The sequence below is a fragment of the Poecilia formosa genome, unplaced genomic scaffold (assembly GCF_000485575.1).
Source record: "Poecilia formosa unplaced genomic scaffold, Poecilia_formosa-5.1.2 Scaffold53, whole genome shotgun sequence".
Classification (NCBI taxonomy): Eukaryota; Metazoa; Chordata; class Actinopteri; order Cyprinodontiformes; family Poeciliidae; genus Poecilia; species Poecilia formosa.
Window position 1 is genome coordinate 1,045,833 of NW_006799992.1, and position 24,042 is coordinate 1,069,874.

At 39.6% G+C, this 24,042-nt stretch overlaps 3 protein-coding genes and 1 long non-coding RNA gene across 7 annotated transcripts in view; 3 read left to right on the top strand and 1 right to left on the bottom strand.

The window, feature by feature from the left end:
* Positions 1–3,491, top strand: part of LOC103138616 (sphingosine-1-phosphate phosphatase 1-like) — an 8,326-nt gene extending 4,835 nt beyond the window's left edge. Inside the window, exons 2-3 of the mRNA XM_007552887.2 lie at positions 81–170; positions 1,204–3,491. Of these exons, the coding sequence (XP_007552949.1) occupies positions 81–170; positions 1,204–1,755 (642 nt within the window). The 3' untranslated portion in view covers positions 1,756–3,491. The remainder of the gene's footprint in view (positions 1–80; positions 171–1,203) is intronic.
* A 690-nt stretch (positions 3,492–4,181) lies between these two features.
* Positions 4,182–11,905, top strand: abcd4 (ATP-binding cassette, sub-family D (ALD), member 4). 3 transcript variants are annotated; one of them, XM_007552890.2, is made up of 19 exons: positions 4,182–4,583; positions 4,771–4,889; positions 5,128–5,255; positions 5,839–5,978; positions 6,173–6,289; positions 7,479–7,604; positions 7,886–7,936; positions 8,273–8,367; positions 8,450–8,571; positions 8,894–8,985; positions 9,073–9,162; positions 9,273–9,478; positions 9,802–9,893; positions 9,994–10,030; positions 10,330–10,391; positions 10,486–10,538; positions 10,633–10,709; positions 10,845–10,960; positions 11,420–11,905. In XM_007552890.2, the coding sequence occupies exons 1-19, from the start codon at positions 4,543–4,545 to the stop codon at positions 11,519–11,521; spliced, it is 1,866 nt and encodes a 621-aa protein (XP_007552952.1). In that variant the 5' UTR covers positions 4,182–4,542; the 3' UTR covers positions 11,522–11,905. The 3 variants fall into 3 exon arrangements, with proteins under 3 accessions (XP_007552952.1, XP_007552954.1, XP_007552955.1); XM_007552892.2 differs by having other exon boundaries at positions 10,342–10,391; XM_007552893.1 differs by lacking the exon at positions 4,182–4,583 and having other exon boundaries at positions 4,798–4,889; positions 5,133–5,255.
* acss1 (acyl-CoA synthetase short chain family member 1) lies at positions 11,700–23,475 on the bottom strand. Of its 2 annotated transcripts, XM_007552888.2 has the most exons (14): positions 22,809–23,468; positions 22,551–22,647; positions 22,265–22,464; positions 20,609–20,784; positions 20,215–20,367; positions 19,976–20,123; positions 18,533–18,670; positions 17,076–17,168; positions 14,009–14,121; positions 13,426–13,552; positions 13,200–13,327; positions 12,965–13,028; positions 12,311–12,432; positions 11,700–12,161 (listed from the first exon to the last, which is right to left on the bottom strand). In XM_007552888.2, the coding sequence occupies exons 1-14, from the start codon at positions 23,125–23,127 to the stop codon at positions 11,997–11,999; spliced, it is 2,043 nt and encodes a 680-aa protein (XP_007552950.1). In that variant the 5' UTR covers positions 23,128–23,468; the 3' UTR covers positions 11,700–11,996. The 2 variants fall into 2 exon arrangements, with proteins under 2 accessions (XP_007552950.1, XP_007552951.1); XM_007552889.2 differs by lacking the exons at positions 11,700–12,161; positions 12,965–13,028 and having other exon boundaries at positions 12,317–12,432; positions 22,809–23,475.
* LOC107836350 (uncharacterized) lies at positions 17,145–18,452 on the top strand. Its single transcript, XR_001662235.1, has 2 exons — positions 17,145–17,205; positions 17,612–18,452. It is a non-coding gene; the product is annotated as an uncharacterized LOC107836350 (long non-coding RNA).
* Positions 23,476–24,042: the final 567 nt, after the last annotated feature.

Here is a 24,042-nt window from a genome sequence, read left to right on the forward strand (position 1 = left end):
TGTTTTAATCTATGGTGATTTCGATGAGATTACCTGTTTAATAACGTGCTGTTTTAACCTGTGTGTGCTCTCTTCTGCAGTACACCTTCCTGTTTGGATTGTCTGTGGCTCTCAGCTGGAGCCTCCTGGTCTGCGTCAGCCGAGTCTACATGGGCATGCACTCTGTTCTGGTGAGGTGATTAAATAATTACATTAAAATGAAACTGATTCCTGACATGCCCATTGTCTCCCATCAGCTACTTACGCCGAAGTCCCAGTTCTTAAAGATACATTACAAGTGCGGCCTTGAACTTCTGTGGTCTCGACTCATGAGCTGGTTGTAAACAATAGAAACATAATCTGTGTATGACTGCCGTCTGGAAAAGTTAAATTGGCTTCAGCTCTCATGAATGACCCAGTTGAGTTCTTCGCTTTCATTTGAAATATATTACACTCTTGGGGAAATTGCTCAAATATGAAATCAGGGTTAAATTGAGAAGGTTTTTTGCCTTGACTTAAGCTTTGTTTGTGGAAGCAGGATAAAGCCTCCAGGAATGGCAAACACTGATTCATGCAGAAAAAAAAAAAAAAAAAAAAAAACTTTACTGTGGTGCCTCTTCAGTTGTTGCAGTTCCTTATCTTTTTGCTTTGCACAAGCTACAAATGAATCTTTGCACAGAACTCCAGTTTATCTCTTTAGTTTGGGTTTAAGTTAGAGCTGCAGAATATATCAAGTCAGTAGTGATCACTGGCATATTAATATGTGCTGCACACAATCACAAAGGACTGCTTGGATGCAGTATTTGGCAGCGTTATTAGTTTTATATATATTTGAACTTTATCTGTGTTTAGTGCTTGATAACACTGCATTGCTCCTAGAACATGATTATAAACGTATGAAAGCCTGTAGATAATGTTGGATCCGGTGGTGCAACCTCAGAAGCTGCAACCTATGCAACCTATCAGCTGATTTGTAGATATATTGGTTATCTTCTGCATTGTCCAATAGTAAAACAGGTTAAGCCATCAGATCCTCACCTGATTGCTTTTTTTTTCTAGAACTTTTTACTACCAATGCTGAAATAACAGGGGAACATAGCGCCTCCTTCAGGGCGGAAAGCATCATTGTTTCTTTTGTGATTTTTTTTTCAGGATTGCTGAGCTAATGCTTGCAGTTTTGACTGACTTGTTCTTTTTTATTTTTATTTTTTGTCTGTTTTACAGGAAGTGATCACTGGCTTCCTCTACAGCCTTCTGGTTCTCGCCTTCTTCCAGCCGACCTTGGACAAGATCGACAACTACTACATGACGGGCCACTACGCTCCTCTCGCCATCGTCTTGTCACATGTGAGCCTGGGACTCGTAGCGTTCTCTCTGGATTCGTGGAGCACCTCCCGCGGCGACACCGCTCAGGCTCTCGGCACCGGGGCCGGTGCCGCCCTGGCTTCACATGTGAACTACCAGCTGGGTCTGCTGCAGGATCCTCCGCTGTCCTCGCTGCCGCTAACTCTGCCGCCGATCACCACGGGTCTGGTGTTGCGCTCCGTGCTGCGCTTCGTCATCGGCGTGGCCGTCCTCCTCGCCACCAGAATGGCCATGAAAGCAGTGACTATCCCGTTCTTGTGCCGACTTTTCGGGCTGCCGCCTGACGACGTGAGGCGGGCGAGGCAGCAGATGAAAGTAGAGCTGCCGTACCGTTACATCGTCTACAGTGTTGTAGGTTTTGTTTGCGTCTGCTTTGTGCCTGTCCTCTTCTGGATCTTAAACCTTGCCTAAGTTTTCTATGCAAACTGTTTGGACATTTTGACGGACGATGCCATTTGGGAATCTGCTGCTCGTTCAGGCAGAACGCAAGTTGTTTCCGGAGCAACCGAAGCATAGTTAAAGGATGAAGCTGATATTTGGGTAAATAAATCCAACCAGAAAACCACAAAGGGATGTAATTATATCAAATGTTGTCTCAGCCAAAGAAAATCTAAAAAAATAAAATAAAACACAGCAAACCCCAACAATATATTAAAAATAAATCTTCCTTTTGTCCTAAGAATCTATATTTAAATACACGTGGCCCACTGAAGCACTCATTTATTTTTTTAAAGATGCATAATCTCTCTTTAATTATTAGTTTTTTACTTAGTGATGCATTTCTAATTAAAAGGAGAAACCTGATTTACCTTCATCTATGACATTGACCTACAGAAACACTGGCAAATCACAATTTCTGTTTTATTTTTTAAATAATTTAAAAATATAGAAGAAATGTGCTGCAAGATATGTTTTTTCATTCCAACAGAAAATGAAAGAACCATTTCCTTCATTTTCTGTTATGTCATTCAGTTGTTATTCTGTTCACAGACTGAAAACGGTGAGCTTCTTGTTCTGATGCAGTTAATGAAAGGGGAAAATATGTTTTTGGCTTTTTTGTCTGACATGGCGATTTCTTATTAGAAATTATCAAAGGAAAATTGGACAATTCTGATCTCTGGTCAATAGATTGGTGCATCTTTTTTATTTTCTTTTTATTAATTCACATCTTTCACCACAATTATCGACAAACATCTGCCTCTCGTCTTTTCCATTCTGCCGAATAGCTAACTGGCTTTCACGCCAGTAAATGCAGAGTGCACTGTAAGTGAAAGAAAGTGCAGTATTTGTTTCTAACTTTTAAATATCTGAGCAAAGAAAACATTCAGTTTAAGACAACAGTAAAAACAACTATTGCTATTTATTAACATGCTTAGCCTCTGTCCTTCAGATGTAACAATTATTATATCAAAAACAATATCACGGCCCTTTAAAGATTTCCATATTGTCAAGGCGTTTAGATTTCAACTGGGCCTTCAACGTGTATTTCAACAACTACGTGTTTCAAATGTGTTATAATGGTTTTGAGTTCACTGTTGAAGACCCTATTTCACATTTCCAAAGGTTGTTAAAATATCCAGCTGTATTCTTTTAGAGATTCATATTTTCAAAATAATTCAAACCACAGGAGAGATTGTGGCAGATCTCATTTGCGGCAGTGTTGGAAGTGAATTTTAAAAGTATTTAAATGCTCATGCATCAGGGACCTTCATTATTGGTTTTTGACTTTAATCTTTTTGTGTTGTGTTTCAGTATTTCTACTGATTATTCAGCCCAAATATAAGTACACTCAGAAATAACCATTTGGAGAAATAATAAGCATATTTTTTTTGATAAATTACCTGAAATTTTGCTTTTGCAACAAGTAATCTGTAAAATTGTCTCTTATTTATTGTTTTGGTTTCCAAAGGCATCTCATCTGACATTTATAAACTGCAATATATAACAACTTTGACTCTACTTTTGCCGTTGATATGACTGTTTGTATTTTGTTGTAGAGTAGGTTAATTCTGGTATTAAAACCAATATATCCCTTTTCATATGTAGATGTTTTTCCATCATCAACTCTTTCCTTTTATACCAGAACAATGCACATTAACTCGGAAACAATGAAAAAAAAATGTTTTTTTTTGTTTGTTTTTCTGTCATATATGTTCATATGTGCTCTTATTTGGGGCTAAATTGGTATCTGTTAAGGCATCATACTTCTTACTTTCAAATATAATTATTCATTAACAAATTCAAACAGATAAATACTTTTCCAAGTCTGTTTTTTTTTAAAATAAACTTTGACATACTTACATCCATAATACATATTACATATGTTAGAACATTGTAAAGGACTGGTCGATGTTTAACTTAAGCTATAGGTGTGTCTTATATATGTATTTTTCTTCATTCAGCAAAGTTACTCACAAGTCAGACTCAAGGTCAGAGCATCCAGAATCTTTACTCAAGTAATACTTACCTAAGTTAAGGTAAAAAGTACAGTTTAGTAAAATTACTCTTAAAAAATATTTTTTGTCTTAATGTGACTGAGTAAATGCTAGTTACTACCTACCTCAAGGAAATGTCTACAAGAAAATATTCACTTGCATCTGTCTATATCTTGGGACATTTAGGTGAATATTAATAATTATTGTTAAATTATTAATTTGCACAAATTTAAGTTATACGTTTATTTATTATATTATATACTTTTATATTTTTGTAAGCAGTTATACAACTATTTTTTTTTACTGTGCTCTTTTACTATGATATCAACAAATATTTTATATTACTATTTTCAAAAATATCATGCTAAACTTTTATTTCGAAAAACCGAAGAGGAACTCGGGAACCCGGAAGTATGACACTTGCTGACAAAAACATTTGCTTTCAGCAGAAGCGGAGGTTGCCAGTGAAGCAGCAACGCAGACTTAACCGGGATAAGTTAAACTTTCTTGCGAACTGACTACATGAGCCTTGAAACAATAATAAGGGACGCGATTTAACATCCATTTCTAGTTACGTCTTTGTAGCTGCACTTGCTAGTGGCTGTCAGTTCATTCGGATGTTGCAAATCTGTTGGTTTTTAGATTATCTGGAGCCCTAGTTGTTCTCAGATTTGCCTGAACATTTAAGGCATATTACTTGACCTGTAAATAATCTATGTGAGCTGTGATATTGAAGGGAATTATTTCCCAGCTGCTGGTTCAGATGCCTTGCCTGGAAAAGTCAAAGGAAAGAAGGACAAATGGGTAAAAAAAATAAAAATAACAAAAAAACTGATTTACAAGATTGCGATGTAAACAGTGTGTATTTACATAGACACTAAGAGTCTTTTTTGTTAAATAAAGTTACATCTCAGTGTTTTAGCTTTTGTAGAAGATAATCCAGAAAATCAAATTAACAAAATATTTTATCATTTTCTTCTCAATCATTCAGGCCAAAACTAGACTGGACGTTTGTCCAGAGGTTCTGCAGCATCCAGAGGGTTCTGTTCCCATCATGGTCCAGTCAAAGTGTGCTAATGTTCGGGACGCTGCTGGGTATCACTCTGACAGGTAGTTATGAACCCATCTGAGCAACCACAGACAGAAAGAGGAAATGAATTGCTGCAATCACACTGGTCGTGAAATAACAGAAACTTCTTGATAAAGAACTCTTGTTCCTTTTGTGTCTGACTGCAAAAATATGCATCCTGTTGCCGACCTTTAGCTTGGGTTTAGCTGCTTTACGACTCCCCATCTGACCTGTCTTTCAGCATTGCAATGTGCTAACACATCTTTTTTCTACCATCAGAGCAGCTGATCATTTACCAGGTGGGCATCCTCCCCAGTCACTTCTACAACGTGCTGGCAGACAAAGATTATTCCGGCTTCAGGAGTCTGATGGGAACAGCAATGGTGCTCATTTTGCTCAATTCCACGGTAAATTGATGTAGTAGTGATTGCCGGTATTGTCGCTTTATCTCTCATTCCTGTGACCACATGAGAATAAAGTCACACTGATTGATTTTCCCATTAAAACCTGGAATTTGGCCTCTGTCCAAAGTCACCTGATCCCCTATCTTTTAAACTGCCAATGCTTTGATCATTGTCTTTCAGCAGATGTTTGTTTCATGTAAATCATGTTATTGATATAAGTTAGTCAGTTATATCTGTTTGTTTAAATCTTGACACATAATTCCACTTGTATTACTGAAATCAATTATTTTGTCCTTTCTCATTATACATGCTTAATTCTCTATTTTCTTAATTTATTTGTGCATTTTGTCATACAGTCATCTAGCTGTCTGTCTGAGACACCATATTATTTTATGGTTTGCTATAAAATTGTGAGATTGTTTCATCTTTGTGAGGTCACCCTGACATGTACTTTTTTTTTTTATTTTTTTTTTTTACATGTATACTTTTACACTCTTATTTGATTCCCAACCTTATTGCAGTGTAGTGTCACAATACTTTTATGGATTTCAACTTGCTATTTATTTATTTATTTTTTGCTTTTCAGCTTAAAAGTCTTGACCAATACATTTGCAATCAAATGTATGTCAGCTGGAGGACGACGCTGACTGAGAGCCTTCATTCGTCCTACTTCCAGGGCAGAGTTTATTACATACTAAATGTACTCCAAGAGGACATTGATAACCCGTAAGCATAAGTTGTTTTTTTTTCCCTCCCTTACATTTCTACTACCCAAATAATTAAAATATGCATGCACAAATAAAATGTTCAGTTTTACTGTGCACAACAGTCTTGAACTGTAAATCTCAATTTCTAAATCTTTTGGCTATTAAATCAGAGTTAATGTATCTGTTTTTCTTCTGCATCCGTGTCACTCGCAGAGACCAGCGGATCAGTCAGGATGTGGAGAGGTTCTGTAAGCAGATGAGCACCATGGCCAGTCGCTTGATTGTCTCACCGTTCACAATTTCTTACTACACCTACCAATGCTTCCGCAGGTCAGTGTGCAGGAAGACGTCGCGCTACTGCTACAGTATACATGTCCAACTGTCCAACTATGAAGCTAAGATGTTGTAAACTAACATGATAGGTGCAGTAAAAAAAAAAAAAAAAACGTTAGAGAGCAGCAGAACGAGGTCGGAGTAGCTGAAATAAACGGCAAACTTTTATCTAGGGTGTTATGTCCCCCCAAGGTCGAGAGGTCCAGGGGCAGTAACATAAAATGTGTCCAGAGTAACAAGTGGAATGTAAAATTATTTATTTCAAAAGGTTTCACAAAACAATACAATGTATCCCAATTAATGCAAAACAAAAGGGATCAACAAACTCAAGAATGTCAAGTGCAAATTAAAGTTACAAAATGTCCAAACAAGTCAACTCAAAGTAAACACTCAAAATGGGGGGAAAAAAAAGAACACACAAAGGGAATGCTAAGGGGAGCACCAAGCCTCCCAAACACGAGCTTCTAGCTTGTGAAATTAAACTAGAGTCAAAACTGCTCAACTGAACAAGCAGAAACAAACAAGACCAAATTAGTTCAAAAACTGCCCAAAGCAGTTGGACGCACCAAACGAGGAGGGCAGCTTCACAAAACCTCTTCCAACTAGCTGCCCCACTGGAGGAATGGATTCAGGAGCCTTTTCTATGGTGCAGGTGAGTCTCATCATTGACTTGCCAATCCTCTGCTGGTCCAATGGTGTAGCTGCTCTCCTGCAGCCTTCAGGCAGCCAATCAGGAAGGTGTGCTCTCACAGCTGAATCTGCATAACAAAAAGGGAGCCTGCACAGCCTCAAGAGGCCAGGGGCCGTAACACAGGGAGAAATTTGAAACTTTTTTTTTTTTTAAAGCAGATTGTCAAATGTTTCCTGATATTTTATTTATTTCTTTCACAAAGTGAAGCCACCAAAAGCAAAACACATTACACACGTTACATCCTTGAAAATGTTTTTTTTGTTATCTAGCGTGTTCATTTTATTACTTTCATTGGTTGTTCTTTATGTTTAGAAATTAGGTGGTGGTTTTATCTTCATAACAGGCAGGAAAGCAGGACAACGATACAGTTTTCACATCACCTCCATCTCTGAAAATATGCCTGAACTCTATTGGTCTTGACAAACAATGTAACGGATTCTTAATTGCATTTACGTTTCACAAAACGCCTAAAAATAAATTCCCTTTGTTTTTCAGCACCGGATGGATTGGTCCTGTGAGTATCTTTGGATATTTTGTTGTTGGAACTATTGCCAATAAAATCCTCATGGGGCCCATTGTGTCCACTCTGTTTGAGCAAGAGAAACTGGAGGGAGACTTCAGGTAACTTTCACACAAAAGTGCTGTGCACACAGTGATTCGAGCTACTAACGCACATGAGGCTTTCCCCAGTGTTTGTTGCAAAGGACGTTTCTGTGGACTTTGGCGTGGTGCCTTTTCCTTTCTAAATAACGCAGGATATGCGTCGGCGCGCAGTTTATATTTGATCTTTTTTTTTTAATCATATGTTAAAACCATCAACAATATGTGCTATAAGTGCTTCCTTGATGCTTAAAAAGTGATTGGATGTTGTGCTGAAATAAATGTGCTGATTTATTTTCCAGATTTAAACACATGCAAATTCGTGTCAATGCAGAGTCCGCCGCCTTTTTCAGGTGAGTCCAAACAAATAATAATTTGTATCACATACGCACACAAAGCAATCAAACTCTCTATTCATTCACAGCATCTTTATATACATACTGTCAGTTTATGAGATGGTGATTCTTTTTATTTGCTCAAATTTGATCTTTCAACTTCAAAGATTACGTCGGCCTTTTACGTCGTCAAATAAAAGCAGAACGATGTCAAATTTGGGGACTAAAATCTAGAGTTTCGTCTTAAATCAAGTCTTTAATAAATAGTTTCAGACCTTCAAATCTGTGTTTCTGTGCTGAAAGACGACCAGGTGTGAAACTGCATAAAAAGATTAGTCTGTGTTTCGTTTTCAGAGCTGGCAAAGTGGAGCACATGAGAACTGACCGAAGGCTGCAGGCCCTGCTGCAGACCCAGAAGAGCCTCATCAACAAGGAGCTCTGGCTTTATAGTAGGAACATCAACTATTAGCACACTTCGCCTCTGGAGTATTTCAAACGTCTTTGCTTCAACTGTAACTCTTCCTGCCACAGTTGGAGTAAACACCTTTGACTACCTCGGAGGGTTCCTCAGCTACATTATAATCGCCATTCCCATCTTCACTGGTGTTTACGATGGTCTCACTCCAGGTGAACTCAGCGCACTCATCAGTAAGGTGGGTGGGCCTGTTGTTTTAAATGCTCATGCAGTTGCTTTTTTCTTTTATTGTAACCTGTCATCAGCTCCTCCACGAGGAAGAGGCTGCAGAAATCAAATCTTTTGTTCCTAGTTTGTCCACTAGATGGCAGAAAGACTCTTTTCTTCCAGTCTGAGAGCTAACTGCCCTCTAAATGTTTAGCATTATTTCGTCGCAACACATCTAATTGTCTCAGGTCTTGACTTTGTGCTGCATTTTTTTTTCTTCCATTTAGTCAGTAAAGTTGTGATTTTTCATTCTCTGCCTCTCCTCTTTTCTCTTTCCCCTATTTTATATGCAGAACGCCTTTGTGTGCATCTACTTGATAAACGGCTTCACGCAGCTAATAGACCTGTCAACTACTCTGTCAGATGTGGCGGGATACACCCACAGGTAGGACGCTGCATGTCTAACGACAGCAGGTCTTTCGTCGGTGGGATTTGGCCTCCCGTCTCTGAAGCTCTGTGTTGTTGTGGTCAGGATTGGGGAGCTGAGGGAGGCGATGGATGACATCCTTCACAAGCAGTGCGATTATGACCCCGCATCCGGGGAAAGCTACGACTTTGACAGGTCAGAGGGAGCGGTTTCACACAAACACAATGAAAGTGGGGAGCAAACTGAAGTGTAGAAAAAAAAAACACAGCCTGCATTTGATTTTAATATAATCTCCCCCAATCCAGTGACTTTAATGTCCATGCGGGCCCTGTGGATACGGCCTTCATCCTGGACCGCCTTTCGTACAAATCTCCATACTCGGACCAGCTATTGGTGGAGAACCTGAGTCTAAAAATCAGCCAGGGGACTCACCTGCTGGTGGTGGGGAACACAGGCACAGGGAAGACGTCCCTGCTGAGGGTCCTCAACCGTCTCTGGGAGGCACACAGCGGTGAGACGGCGGGAAGACCGCGACTGTTGTTGAACCATTAGGGTATCACAAATAACTCCTGACACAAGTGCTTGTTGTACCTGCTCCACGTAAATGTGATGATGCATCACTTTCAGTTGAATCAATTACCAGCAGAGCACAGATGAATGTTTAAATAGTAACCTAAAAAAAAAACGCGTCAGCATGTGCGGCATGTGTTGTTGAATACATTAGCACAAACATAAACGGACTGACAGCTCAATGTGGCACTTATATAAAACAGTGTCACAGGTTGCTGATGGAATAATGTCTTCAGTTTTTTTTCTCTTTTTCTGTGCCTCTAGGTTTTGTCCAGATGACCACATGTTTTGGTCCCAGAGGAACCCTCTTCCTACCTCAGAAACCCTACATGACCGACGGCACTCTGCGTGAGCAGGTGACGCTTTGTTTATGAATTCAAATAACAAATATACTCTACGTGTGTGTTGGTGTGACTTCTCATTTATTAGAGTTTTTTTTTTTTTTTTCTCAAACAGGTGATTTACCCGCTGAAGGATATTTACCCTGCATCAGGTATCACATATTATAATGAAATAGTTAACTATAAGGCAATACAAAAACTGGTGGGGAAAAAAAATGTTGTTTAGGAATTCAATTAAATTATCTTTATTTATATATATCGCCATCTCACAATATGCCATCTCATGTACTCTACAAAAGAACAGGGAAAAAAAATTAGTACAAAAGATTATGAGTTTACTATAAAGCACATTTCTGGGATTGTGTTCATTTCATCAAATGCTTTCTGTCTTAGTGCTACTTCATGGTTTCTGTATTATTGTGACTAACATGAGATGATAATATTTATTAAGCCTCATTTTCAGGGTCAGTAGATGATGATAGAATTATGCAATTCCTGGAACTTGCAGGAGTGGTGAGTACAAGTTGTGCAGTAATAAAACGTTTCTGAGATCCTATCAGTTTGTTTATAGACCGGCAATAAACCACGTTTCCTATGCGTTCCACAGTCAAGCCTCTTGAAACGAACCGGTGGTCTGGATGAGAAAGTGGACTGGAACTGGTATGAGCAGCCAAATAAAGTAGAAGCTATGAAAATAAAAAAAATGAAAATAATCCTTTCTAATGTATATCTTTTTTTTTAATATTCTTTGCAGGTATGATGTTCTGTCTCCAGGTGAAATGCAGCGCCTCTCCTTTGCACGACTCTTCTACCTGCAGCCAAAATATGCAGGTGAGTTTCTTCTGCAGCTCAGGTGTGGACAGCTGCTTTTGTCTAAACCCTTTATTCTGAAAATGACATACAGTGCCATTTAGAGGTAAGGAAACTTTTTTATTTATTATTTATTTATTTTCCTTAATCCACTAGTTTTAGACGAAGCCACCAGTGCTTTAACAGAGGAAGCAGAGGCTCAGCTGTACCGGACCTGTAAACAGCTGGGCATGACTTTGATCAGTCTGGGACACCGTAGCAGCCTAGAAAAGGTAAGCCGAATAATCATCAGGTGGAGTGCAAACCTATCATTTCTCTATGCTTTGCTTCAAAACAGCCAGACCGTCTAATAATCTTTGAAGTTGCATAGGCAATTGAGTTTGCCTATGCAAACTGCTGCTTTTTCCATCATTTAATTTTGTCCAGCTCATTTATCTGAACACAACAGAAAGTTAGGAAATATCACTTCATTGGAGTCAAAGTCCAATGCAAACTTTAAACAGCCTCAAGAAATCAAAGAAGCAGAACCAAGACCTCTCTGAGGGCAGCTAGGACAATATGGCCTCTTTAAAGTAAAGGTTAATTTTTAACACCATTAAATCAGCAGCTTAACAGGATATGTTGGTGAAAAATAATGATTGCTTCCTCAGGCCTTTGTGCCTTCAAATCTTTTTTGCTTTGCTCTCAATTTTGGTGCCCGCTTTGCCAACACGTCATACCTGATCTTCCAGTACCACGACATGCAGCTGAAGCTATGTGGAGAAGGCCGATGGGAGTTAACCAAGTTAAAAGGAACCAGTGGGACCCTCAGCCTCAGACAAGAAGCCATGTGAACCCCCTGACCTGCAGGAAGCCTCGAGGTTTCTTAATAATAACTTATCATTCAAATCCTCTTAAACATGTTACAATCAGTCCATGTGAGCAGTCTTGAACAACACTTTGATTATTTTCTTATCTAAAGCAATCAAGGAATGGAGTATTTTAGTAAAAAAAGGCTTGAGATTCAGAAACTGGACCCAAAAAAATGTTTTATTGTGTTAAAAATCACATAGAAAAACACTTCGTAAGTGCATTAAAGTTGGTTTTGCAATGGTGTTATTCATAGCCACATTTGACGGTTTTACAGTCTTAAAATGAAGATACGTGGGTTGTTAAAAAAGATTTATATGTACAATAAAATGAAAGATTTGGTCATTAAAATAATTTTTTTCTCTAAAGGCACATGTGTGGTTAATGGGAATGTGCAAGTTGTCCTTCACAGCCTCCTTTACATTTCATCGTTTTCGGGAAAGTGAACTCCGATGGCTCTTATTTACTCAAGAGCTTCTCGTGGCCTTCAATGATCTCCTGGACCGCTGCCGGATCGTCCAGCGTGCTCAGGTCCCCCAAACTGTCCAGGTCGCAGTCCACAACTTTGCGCAGCACGCGCCGCATGATCTTCCCCGAGCGCGTCTTGGGCAACCGTTTAGCAAACTGCGTCACAGATATGATAAGGATAAAATCTGATAAATGGGCTTCATCTGAACGAACTGCGTCACAGATATGATAAGGATAAAGAAACAGAGTGAAGCCTGTTTTAAATGCAAGCTTGTCATTTGAACCCAGCCAGAGAGATGATTTACCTGAATGAAGTCAGGACAAGCGTACTTGGCGATCTTTTCAGACACCATGCTGTTCAGCTCCTTGGACAGATCCGCCTCCTGCATGTCTACGCCCTTCTTCAGGACCACGAAGGCGTAAACTCCTAACAAATCAGAATAGACAGGTATTTATATCCGTTTGTTTACTGCAAAAAAAAAAAACAAACTCAGTTTGCATTGAGAGAAATCAAAAGTTTTAAATTTATACCCTCAATTTAAAAAATTTGATCCGACAGTTGAATGTATTCTTGGTAATCTAAGACTTCCTGTTTGTCAATATCATTTGACAAAATGACCTTCAACATGGGAAATACAGGCGAACGTGCCATTTAATAAATCTTTGGATTATAAAATTAAAATATTGCTGAATAGTCCACATATTTCATTAGCTTTCACTAAGTGAGACACTTTGTATAGATTAATTACGCACAGACTTATGTTGGAAAGAATTTATTTCTGTTGGTTATCATTACAACTAAAGAAAACGTATAAAAAATTAAAATAGTGCTATTTTTAAAAACAGAAACGTGGGCTTAGCGAAAAGTAATTTTTAATCTGATAAACGGGCTCAATCTGAACGAATATTCTAACTTGCTGAATATGACGTGTACATGTGGAGGACACGTTAGTACTTGCCTTGACCCTTGATGCTATGAGAGTATCCAATGACTGCAGACTCAGCCACTGCACTACACTGATTCTGTCACAGACATAAAATACAAACCTCCTTTTATATTCAGTGATTTAATAAAGAGTGTCGGAATAAAAGGTGTTTTTTTTGGATGTTCACAGTAAATCGAAGTTAACTGGCTTCTGTTACAGGTTACCTAAATAATGTTTGTGTGCTTGAGTATATTTAAGGTGAACTCACCACTACGTCCTCTATCTCTGCTGTCCCGATCCTGTGGCCGCTGACGTTGATGACGTCATCCAGACGCCCTGTGATCTGGTAGTAGCCCTCCTGAGAACGATATGCTCCATCACCGGTGAAGAAGTACCCTATGGTTTGTTACAAATAGGGTTTTTATTTTCCATTTTTGATGTGGAAAAAAAAAAAAGGCTGAAAACATGAGGTTGTTTGTTTCTGAACACAGTACCTGGATAAGGTTGGAAGTAGGTCTCTAGGAATCTCTGGTGGTTGTTGTGGATGGTTCTTGCCATGCCGGGCCACGGCTGAGCCATACACAGAGCTCCGGATGCGTTGTTGGAAGTCAGTAACTTTCCCTGCAATAACAAAAGACAACGAATCTGTTAACGCAAAAGAAAAAAACGCTGCAGTGAGTTGGAAAGAAGGAGGAAAAAGTTGTACTCTTAACAAATTTAACTGCAAATAATGTAAAAATCGGAGTTCATGGAGAGGTTGGGCTGCTAGTAACGCAACAGTAAGCAATGAGTGCTGAAGTTTTTTTTTTTTTTTTTTGGTTCATTTCCGCCGCGAAAGAGGAAGAAAGGTCAGCTGAAACGCGTCACTCCAACTGTCTGCACAATATGTGGGGCTGCAGGCGGCATATCAGTGTGACTGACGGCTGAGAGCAGGGTGGGTATCAAAAGTGACACAGCTGGTGGCGACTGTTTTATAATCCTTAATCTGACCTTCTCCCCCAGGCTGCTCCCACAGCCGCGCGGCATGTGAGGGGGGGGTAGGACACACACAGACGCACACGCTGCTAAGCGGTTCACCTCGGTGTCCATGAGCGCCGGCTTGATGCCAAAGAAGGGTCTCATGGCCATCCCAGGGACGATCTCTGCGTCTGGTTCCGACGGCTTTGGGGCGATGCAGATGCCACCTGTTTCTGAGGTCAAAACAAAAAGCAAATGATAAAGTAATCTCATCGAAACCTCGTCATAGTGTAACAACTGACATCAAAATAAAAAAACTAGTTTTATTCACTTTTACATTCCCAAACCTAAAGAAAATGACACGTGAATACAAAATTAGAGAATATAGTAAGCCAAAGTTTGACAAACTAATCACAGCATTATATACAACCTAATTTTTGTCAGTTGTAGCAAAGGTACTTTAAATACTACAATAATTATTATATTTATGGGGTTCCTCTGGGTTTAATGTTCGGGCCACTGTTATTTTTTATCATTCAAAGTTTCCTCTAATGCCCAAAGCAAGATTTAATGTTTGGGCCACTTTTAATTTAGTTATTCTCACTCTAAATCAAATCATTATTTAAATACTATTCTTTCTTTAAACATTATTTGGATCCATGAAACCTTAACAGGCATTCAAGCAATATTTTATATTTTAACTAGTTTAGCAATCTAATCTGTCAGACAAATTAACAATCACAGCTAATGTGTAATGAAACTATTGCAGTACTTTATATTTTGGTGTTCACATGAAAAATGTTAACAAAAGTCTGATCTATTTATCTCTTTTTTATTTTTTATTTATCACATTTGTGCCGTTCCACATACACTTTTACATTAAATCTTTATCAATACTGTTAATTACACTAAAAATACAAATTGAGAGTAGGCTGTGTATGCCGAATGTCACACGGGAATAAAGGCAAAACAAGGGACGGATGGAGCTGAGTAATGTTTTGTGAATCCCGGCATAAGGCTTCCTCATGACTCCAGATGCAGATTGTGGTATTAGCATCATACTAAGTAAATTAAACGCAATTAGAGCCTCCCAGGCCTCGTGGGCTCTGGTAATCCACCTAGTGGTGGCACCAGTGGAAGCGACAGCAGAGGGGGCTGCTCTAAAGTAGGACACAACAGATGATGCCACAATAGCATTAGACTTGTGCGTTGTTCTCGTTGACTGTAACTCTGAGACTGGTGCTCAAAACTGTTTCCCAGGAGTAAATTCATGTTTCACTACCTTTCTCCTATAGAGATTAAATGCTGACTGTAAATAAATCTTTGTTTTGTTTGTTTAAAGCTTGGAAACGAACAGAAACCCCCTCGACTGACTTCCACCTTAAACGATTTGCTGTTTGTTTGAGACGTCCGTGCCCTTTCACCCTTTCACCCTCTCACCTCCCCTGCCCTGGGTGATCCAACACTCGACTCGGATGCCAGCAGAGGATAAAAATCTAATTTTCCTCGACTAAACAGGCTACTTGCTGCCTGATCAACCAAATGTCATTTATGAATAATGCCACTTAGCCGTAATTGAAAACATTAGTTCGGAAAAAATACCATAACAACATAATCCTTTTTGCAGAAGTAGGGTATTTGGGTCATATCTGTGTCTCTGACTCTTAAGCTCATGATGCTCTAATGTTTAATTATCATCAGTAGTAAGAGGTTTTCTACCATTTGCATGGTAATTACCACGGGTGTGCGCCATTTGCTTATATTACTCGATCTGATTAGGGTGAAACACATAGTGTCAGATGGGTTCAGCAAAGTTGACTTTATTAGCAAAATCCGATGATTTACAGCATGCTGTCATTATAAGCTAATGTTGTGGAAGCATGGAGGCTGTTTTCTTGCGACATTAAAGTTGAAAACATATTCTAGAAGGTTTTCTTATGTGAGACCAAGTGGAATCCCTGTAGTGTGTTTACGTCACTTCCTTTTTACAGTACTATGAAACAGTGTTTGCTCCCTTACAGATTTCTTGTTTTGTTTTTTTTCTTGCTAATTCATGGTTTAGCAGTGATTAACCACACTTTGAGTTAAATTTCCTCAGCTACACCCAGACCCACTGATTGCAAGGCCTAGGAAAATAAGAAAGCACTTGTCTGACAGCATGAAGCAGGATCAAAAAGCAACACATCATGCCCTGATCTTAAGAAATTTAAGCACAGGTGAAAACCAAATTCGTCAGTCTTGATTTGTTGACTCAAGCGAGTCACAGCGACAGCACAAATGGAGACGATGTGGAATAGCGGTGAACCTTCCCAGCCGTGTGTAGCCTCCAAGTTATTCCGAGAACGCACAGAAAAAAGACTCATCCCAGAATGTCACAAAACAAGCTCACAATAAAAGAAACTGCCCTGCAGGCCTCACTTGCCTCAGGAAAAGTAAGTGTTCATGAATCAACAATAGAAAGAGGACAAAAGCCAAAACCTTTGCTGACCCAAACAAAGCACAGAAGAAGTTTGGAAGAACACATTTGCACAGCTGATTGCTATAACAGCCTGTGTGTTTACATGCACACACCACCACAGTCCCAACACGTTATGTAACAGTCCCCGTTTGGCGAACAAAGCTGACGGCTTTTCCCTTTAAGATGGACTGCTTCTGTGCAGACGTGGCCACTTTTGAGGAGGAGTTTGTGAGGCTAGCTTCTCCTCCAATAAGGAAGATGGTACTATTAGACTCCCAGTATCTGACATTAACACAGTTGTAGATTCCTCTGACATTTCCCTGACAAGACACTGTGCAAACCACAGATGCACACAAGCAGCAGACTGAAGTCAAGCTTAAAAATATACCACATGGTCCACTTGTTTGAGTTATGATCCCGACACAGCAAATAAAACTCTTCTCTGCTCAAACGCAAAAAGATACAAATCATTTTTTTTTTCTGTTTTATTAATGAAATAATAATATAGTTTTGTGAAATAGGATCCGACTCAGGTCTCTGTTTTTCTGAGATGACAGATCAGCCATCATGGCTGCTAATGAGATGAAGATCATTATGTCAAATAGCCTCAAACGCTTATTGACGATGTTTTAATTGTAGGTCAAACAAGCTGTGTGATATGAGGTTTTTTTTTTCTTTAAAGTTGGGTAACTTTCTACAAAATTTTAGATTACAGGATCTGTATCTTACCGGTTTGCCACCAGGTGTCCACTACAGGACAGCGTCCTTCCCCGACCACCCTGTTGTACCACTCCCACGCTTCTGTGTTGATCGGCTCACCCACTGCAGACACAAACACCATCAGTTATGTCTTTATACGGTGGTCCAAACTGCTTTTTAGTACTCGAATATATGGCTATGGAGTGCAATACAATGTCTTCAGAAAATATAACAGAATTTAATTGAATTACAAGAGAGCATTTTAGAACTATTTATCTCCACAGTTTCTGAAAATTCTTAATTTAAAAAAAAATAATTTAAGTATTGTCTTGATGCAAGAGCATGGCTACTAAATGGTTTGCTTGCAGGTACGGAAAGGGATGCGAGTAGTCCAAACAAGTTTTTTTGTTTTTATTTTTAATGAAACAATTAACATTATTAATATCCACTATCTGTTTCAGCGGCACTCTACCTGGCACAGCGTATATGTGAATATTTATTTATCACAAGTCATACTGTCATCAAAACTTTCACCTCCTTCATCGCATCTCACGTTTTTTTTCCAGACGTCACGCAGGATTAGTGCGGAGTCATTTTAATCTCATGTATTTGTAGATTTTCTCTGGATGTACAAAACAACTGCTTTGCTGACAAGAAGATAGACTTGGGGGGGGAAAATAATAATCGGTTCATAGGTTTTTAATAATTACAGGCTGATGATTAACAGTTGCAGGGTACTGAAGGAGAGCAAAAAAATCCAAAACGAAGCCAAAAAGCTTTTATCCACAACCCATAGTGACTCCAAGTTAGCAATAATATAAGTATAACTGTGTGGCTGATGCTAGAAAACTAGTAGTGTGCAGTAGAAACAGCGAAACCCTCCGAAGAAATGTGAAGGTGAACCTATGTTCCCTGCAGTTGTTTTGCGTTTGCCGTCATGCATTCTTGTCCAGTGCAACTCTGACTGTGAAAAACACCTAATTTTTTTTTGTTTTTACACATAAACACAGAAAACTGGAACAAAGGTGAAAGTCATTCAGGTCGAGGCTTCGTTTCTTTCTCGGCTCTCTGCCAACCCCAGTTTGGTTTTCAGTAAACCTCAACCCTGCATCAGCCTCTGTTTGTTCTTTCAGGGCAATTTGCAGCCTGACTGCTGAGGAAAGAAGGACGTCATGTGATTTTCCACTCTGTGCTTGACAGCAGTCATCGTGCTAAAAGTGTTGTAATAAATACACAATACATGTTGACTTTTTTGTTATTATTAACAGAGCAGTTGAATGCAAACAAAACAAATCCTGTTTGCATTTCAGAAGCTGAGAATCCGTGATGTTTCATAAATTAAACACATTTACTAAAGTGCAGGCAGATTTTTAAAAAATAAGACTTGCTACAGTCCAACCTAAAGAAGATGAAAGCTGGACAAAAAAAAAAACAAAAAAAACAAAACAAAAGTCTTTTCCCGCTTTGGAGCAAAGTGTTTCACGTACCAGAGCCGAGTGTGGTGAGGGAAGAGCGGTCGTACTTCTTCACCCACTGGTCTCCGTATCTGATCAGGAGGCGGATTGCGGTGGGAGCTCCGTAGAACTGGTTGATCCTCAGCCTCTCCACCATGTCCCAGTATCTCCCTGTAAACCAGACAACATTTACATGTTATAGGATACAAATAATTCCACCAGCAGTGTTCTTCTTACACTTTATTTATTTTAAAATTACACACTTTTCTAACTTGGATGAGTGAGTGCAAAATATTACCCTTGAAGCTACTTGAATGGTATAAGTTCCACAAAATAATTCAGCAACGCAATGAGGTATTTGATATATTTATTAGAGTATATAGTAGCATTTCACTCAGGATTAACTTTTTGACTTGACAATTAAGGAGTGGTGGTGTGTCCCAAACTGAACGCATTGTTTTAAAGCAGTTTCTGAAATCTGGAACTTCAGTTTGTAAAAACAAGCTGCAGTATTAGTTCTTTGTTTTACATTTTAGACCCATTTTAAAGTCGCAGGACCAGTTTAACAGGTAGAAAACAGTAGTGAGATGTACTTTCAGTCAGTAAGTCAAAAACCAAAATACTGGTGGTTTAAATGCTAAAATCAAGGTGAGGTGTGATCAAACACAGAAAAACCATATAATTTCTACTAAGATGATTTTTTTTTTCTTTTATTGATTAAATTCAGGACATTTAAATATCAAGTTTTAACTGTTAACCTGTTTTAGTAACAGTTTTGTTATCTACACACCGCACAGTTGTGGATCAATGCAGTACTAAGATAGCATCTGGGCCATCTCACTGCTTTCACTGCATCTGGTCAAACATAGATCACCTTTATTTGAAAATATAAAACTGTTGGTCTTTTTAAATAAAAAGTGCAGCATAGTAGATTAAAAGCATATGATTTGGGAACTTTTTATCTTTATTTTGCTTGTAAAGCCTCCAAAAATAGCCACACATATGCGCAAATACAGTTTAACCTGAATTTAAGGTCTGTTTGGCCTGCAAAGTTGTTTGCAGGCCAAACAGAGGTTAAAATTGCCATTTTTATTCATATTTAAGTGAGTGTGTAAGCCAATAGCTAGAATACTAATGGGTAAAACTAAGATTTGAGTAAGAAAATTATAGGTTAAGCATGTCAAATTAATAAGTCAAGGTGAAAACAACAATGTTTATTATGCTGTGTCCAACTTTTGTTCTTTAGAAAAAAAAAGGGAACAAAACTGGACAAAAAAAGTTTCCCAACTTCATTTCCTTTCTTCCAAAGCTAGCCAGATCTGGAAAGTGATCAACAGATTAGAATAGAAACAACGTTTTGTTGACCCGGAAAGGGGAAATTCAAAGTGGATCTCATAGTTTTACCAAACTTTTCAAGGCTGTGCAGAAACTCTGAACCAATTTTTAAACTTAAAACATTATTTTAGAATTCAAAACCTGGGTCGGGATACACCGGAGTGCTCTCAAACAGAACGGTGGTCCCTCCGTTGGCCAGGGGCCCGTACACCGTGTAACTGTGTCCAGTAATCCAGCCTATATCTGCCACACAGCCGAACACGTCCCCGTCGTGGTAGCCGAAGACGTACTGGACACGAACCGGAGGGAGGAGACACGTTAAGCGTCATGTCGTAGAGACGGGTCAGCAGTCTGTTTGTGTTTGTGGGATCGCTGCTCACCCTGTGTGTGAGAGCGGCATACAGCAGGTATCCAGCCTGTGTGTGGACCAGGCCTTTGGGCTTCCCCGTGCTGCCAGATGTGTACAACAGGAACAGGACGTCCTCGCTGTCCATGGCAGCCGGCTCACACACCACGTCCTCCTTCAGCATCTCCTGAGCAGAACAGTGAGGTCGCGACGGGGTCAGGATTGTGACCTTATCACAACAGTTCAGGAAGCAGTGCCTAGTTTTATCACATCAAAGTGAGCAGACGGGAGTTTGCTCAGCTGTTCCACGTTCGATTTTTTTTTTTTTTTTTTTCAGACAATTCCCTGAAAGCCTTTTCTAAAACACGACACCTTACTTTATGAACATCGTATCCTGAAAACACACAGTCAGCCAGTCAGGCTCTGACCTCCTCCAAGGCGAAGTCCCTGTCCGTCACCTCAACTCGTTTTTCAGTTCTCATGGCCACAAACACCTGCCGGACAGTTGGACAGCTCTGGACTGCTGCGTCCACCGTCCTCTTCAGCTCTGTGATCTTCCCGCCCCGGACGCCCTGGTTCACGGTGATGACGGTGCTGGACTGAGCTACAGACAACACAGGGAAGGAGAAGTAAAGAAACACCTGCACGAAAAAAAGGATTTATAAGTGTGGAGAAAGGAGAAAAAGCTGAATGAGCATGAAGACATCACATGTTTTTACACTCCAGTTTATAAAAATTGAAGTTTTTGGATTCGGAAACATACATTTCTTTCACTGAATAACAATTCAGTTAACAAACTAGCGTAATGTGATGAATGTCACCTCTGCTATCTAAACTAAGCTTTAGCACATCTCACACAACCCTTTTAAAACCCAGCCTAAGATGCCTGCTCCCCACCTGGCTGGGATTTCTGGAACAACTGAGGCAAATTGATGGGGTTGGAGATGATGCCCTGTTTTTGCGCCTCTTTTAGATGAGTTGGCAAGTAAGTGTGAAGTGGGAGGCTGCTTCATTGTCACTCTGCTGGTTCCGCTGGGTCTACTTTATTGACGGGAGCACAGATCATCACAGGGCTTGGCCAACTCAAGTGGGTCATTATGAATAACCAGAAGAGGCTTTAAATGGGGCCCGTCTCTGCAGCCATACCATAAAAACCCTAAAAAAAAGGCTTTTGTTAGACTCTCCTTTTATATCCTACCCAAACATCCCGAGAACTAATTTGCTGATTTTTATCTTTCAGCTGGGTTTTTATATGAAATTCTGCAGATCTTCATATTTTTTATGAAAGTAATGAATGTGTGCCTTTAACACAAGAGGTTCAAAATATGGTTTGTGTTGCATTTTTTTGTAAAAATGAGTCCACATTTTTTAGTTTATCTGGGCATAACTCTAACTACTGACCATGTCCACAGTATCACAGGCATGTATTCCTACATTCCTTTATAATCTGCATGCAGAAATGTTATAATCTAAACTGCTTTACACGATATGGAATTACAAAATAAGTTTGATCGTGGCTAACTACAACCCCACATCAAAGATGTAGTCGGAGAGTAAAAAAAGAAAAATTGACTTTGTAGGTGTGAATTCAAATATTTGCAAAACGTTTACGATTTTTTCACTTGTAAAAATGTTGAATGACTTAAAATATTGCTGTAGCGCAAAACAACGTACTGTTATTTTTACACATTGTAATGTTTGACTTTGGACTTCATATTGTTATTTAAAACTTCTAAAATATTGCTTTTAGCACTTATAAGGTTTGATCATTAATGAAACAAGAAACGGTCATAAGAAATCAAGGCATTTTTATAGAGTTCTAACATTCATTCACATTTATAGATGCATCTTCCTTTCATTTTTTATGGTGCAATGTCCCTCTGTTAGAGATAATAAAAGACTCAGTTTGAGCAGCAAGATGATCCCGACTCTGTTAGAAAATCGACTAAATCATGAAAAAAAAAAGACTACTTAAATGACAGTGAAGTACTCATGACTACAGGAAGCTAAAACAAAACTCATTTGATTATAGACAACCCTGAGATCAGCTGTTTGTTGTGTACAGTAAATCTAACCCAGCTCACCGTCTCTTATGCGCTCTGCCAGGGCTTCTGAACTGAAGCCTGCAAACACCACATTGTGAGCAGCACCTATCCGGGCACAGGCCAGCATGGACGCCACAGCCAGAGGGCAGGTGGGCATGTAGATGGTGACGCAGTCCCCCTTCTTTACGCCGTGCCGCCTCAACAGGTTCCCCAAGCGGCAAGTAATTTCCAGTAGCTCCCTTACAAAGATAAAGGTCAGTCACACATTGATTTTATTTTAACCGAAAAGAAAAGCTCGTGACCATGATGATTCCAACATCCTCACCTGTATGTGTACCTGACCTCTGACCCCCGCTCATCCCTCTCCCAGATCAGGGCCACCCTCTCTGGACAGGTGTGCACATGGCGGTCCAAGCAGTTCACTGTACATGATGTGCACAACGTAAACAAAGCAGCGTTAACCACGTGATGCGTTCAGGGCGCACATTGTTATCAGTTTGTCATCTTGTAAAACTGCAAAAACAGGGGTCGACACGCTTTCGACGTGTCTCGCTTTTCAGCGAAAAAGTGAAAATAATCTCACCGGAGACGTTCAGCTTTCCGCCCTCGAACCACTTAATCCTCCCTTGGCTCAGATCGCAGTCCTGCACAGCTTCGAAAGGTCGGATCCAGTTCAGCCTCTGGCGGGCCACGGCGGCCCAGAAGTTCTCGCTGTGGGAGACCGAGTAGTCGTGCAGAGCGTCGCGGCCAGAAACGCCCTCGAAGCCCGCAGACTCCGGCATGAAGGCCGCCGAGTTCCAGCTGCTCCTGCCGCGGCGCAAAGCATGAAGAGAAGATGCCGAGACGCCACGTCTGATGGAGGCAGCCACATACTTCGTAGTGCATCTGCAAGGAAGCCACATAGTGTTGCTGAAATCAGTCCGAGCTGTGCAAAGAAAGCGTGCAAATCATTTCCGCAAAAGGAGAACAGTTTTATGATGAAAGGTTGGAAATGTTGCGCTTGCTGTTTTTGCGCTGGAAATCTTGGAAAGTCCTGAGAGGAAGGGCTTGATGAGTTAAAGGGCGGTCACTAAGAAGGGAAAAAAAGAAAAAGAAGAAAAAAAAGCAATCTGCCGACACATTGTTCCTTCTTAGAAAAATTCTAAACTGTGTACAAAATGCAATGAATGTTGTGCTCCTTTCACATTAAATTACTCGTCAAATTAATATTAAAACATTTCAAAGATGATCACAATTAATATCTATGTAACAACTTGCATGTAAAGCGTTTGACAGTGTTTGAGCAATAAAGGTGTGGCCATAACTTGTAAGACAGCCTTTCAGTGAAGTTTATTGGCTGTAAAAAAAAAAAAAAAGACTCATTGCATGAAGAGGTCAGGTTGTTCATATCAGACAAGCAGCTGTGTTTCTGGGCTAAACACATACAGGCAAGGGCGTAGGAACAAGTTTAGGAACAAGTTTATCATTGGGGTGGGGGACACATATCGGAAACCAAACAGATCTGTAAATAGCTTGAGCAAAAATGTCAAACAATAGTGTCATCAACACGTTACTCTAATCTGACCCCTTGTAACGCATAATCTAACGCGTTACTACTTACAATCCAATAATCAGATTAAAGTTACGTATCCAAGTTACTGTGTGTTACTATATTTGTATTTTTTTTTTAGTAAACACATATTGTTTGTTTCTTCTTTTTCCTTGGGGATTTACGTTTCATGTGTAAAAACAGCGACACAAACGTAAACAATGGAGGGAAAAGAGATGCACATTTTCTAGCTGGTTGGATTTTTCATTGAGTACGTTATTTTTTCAAA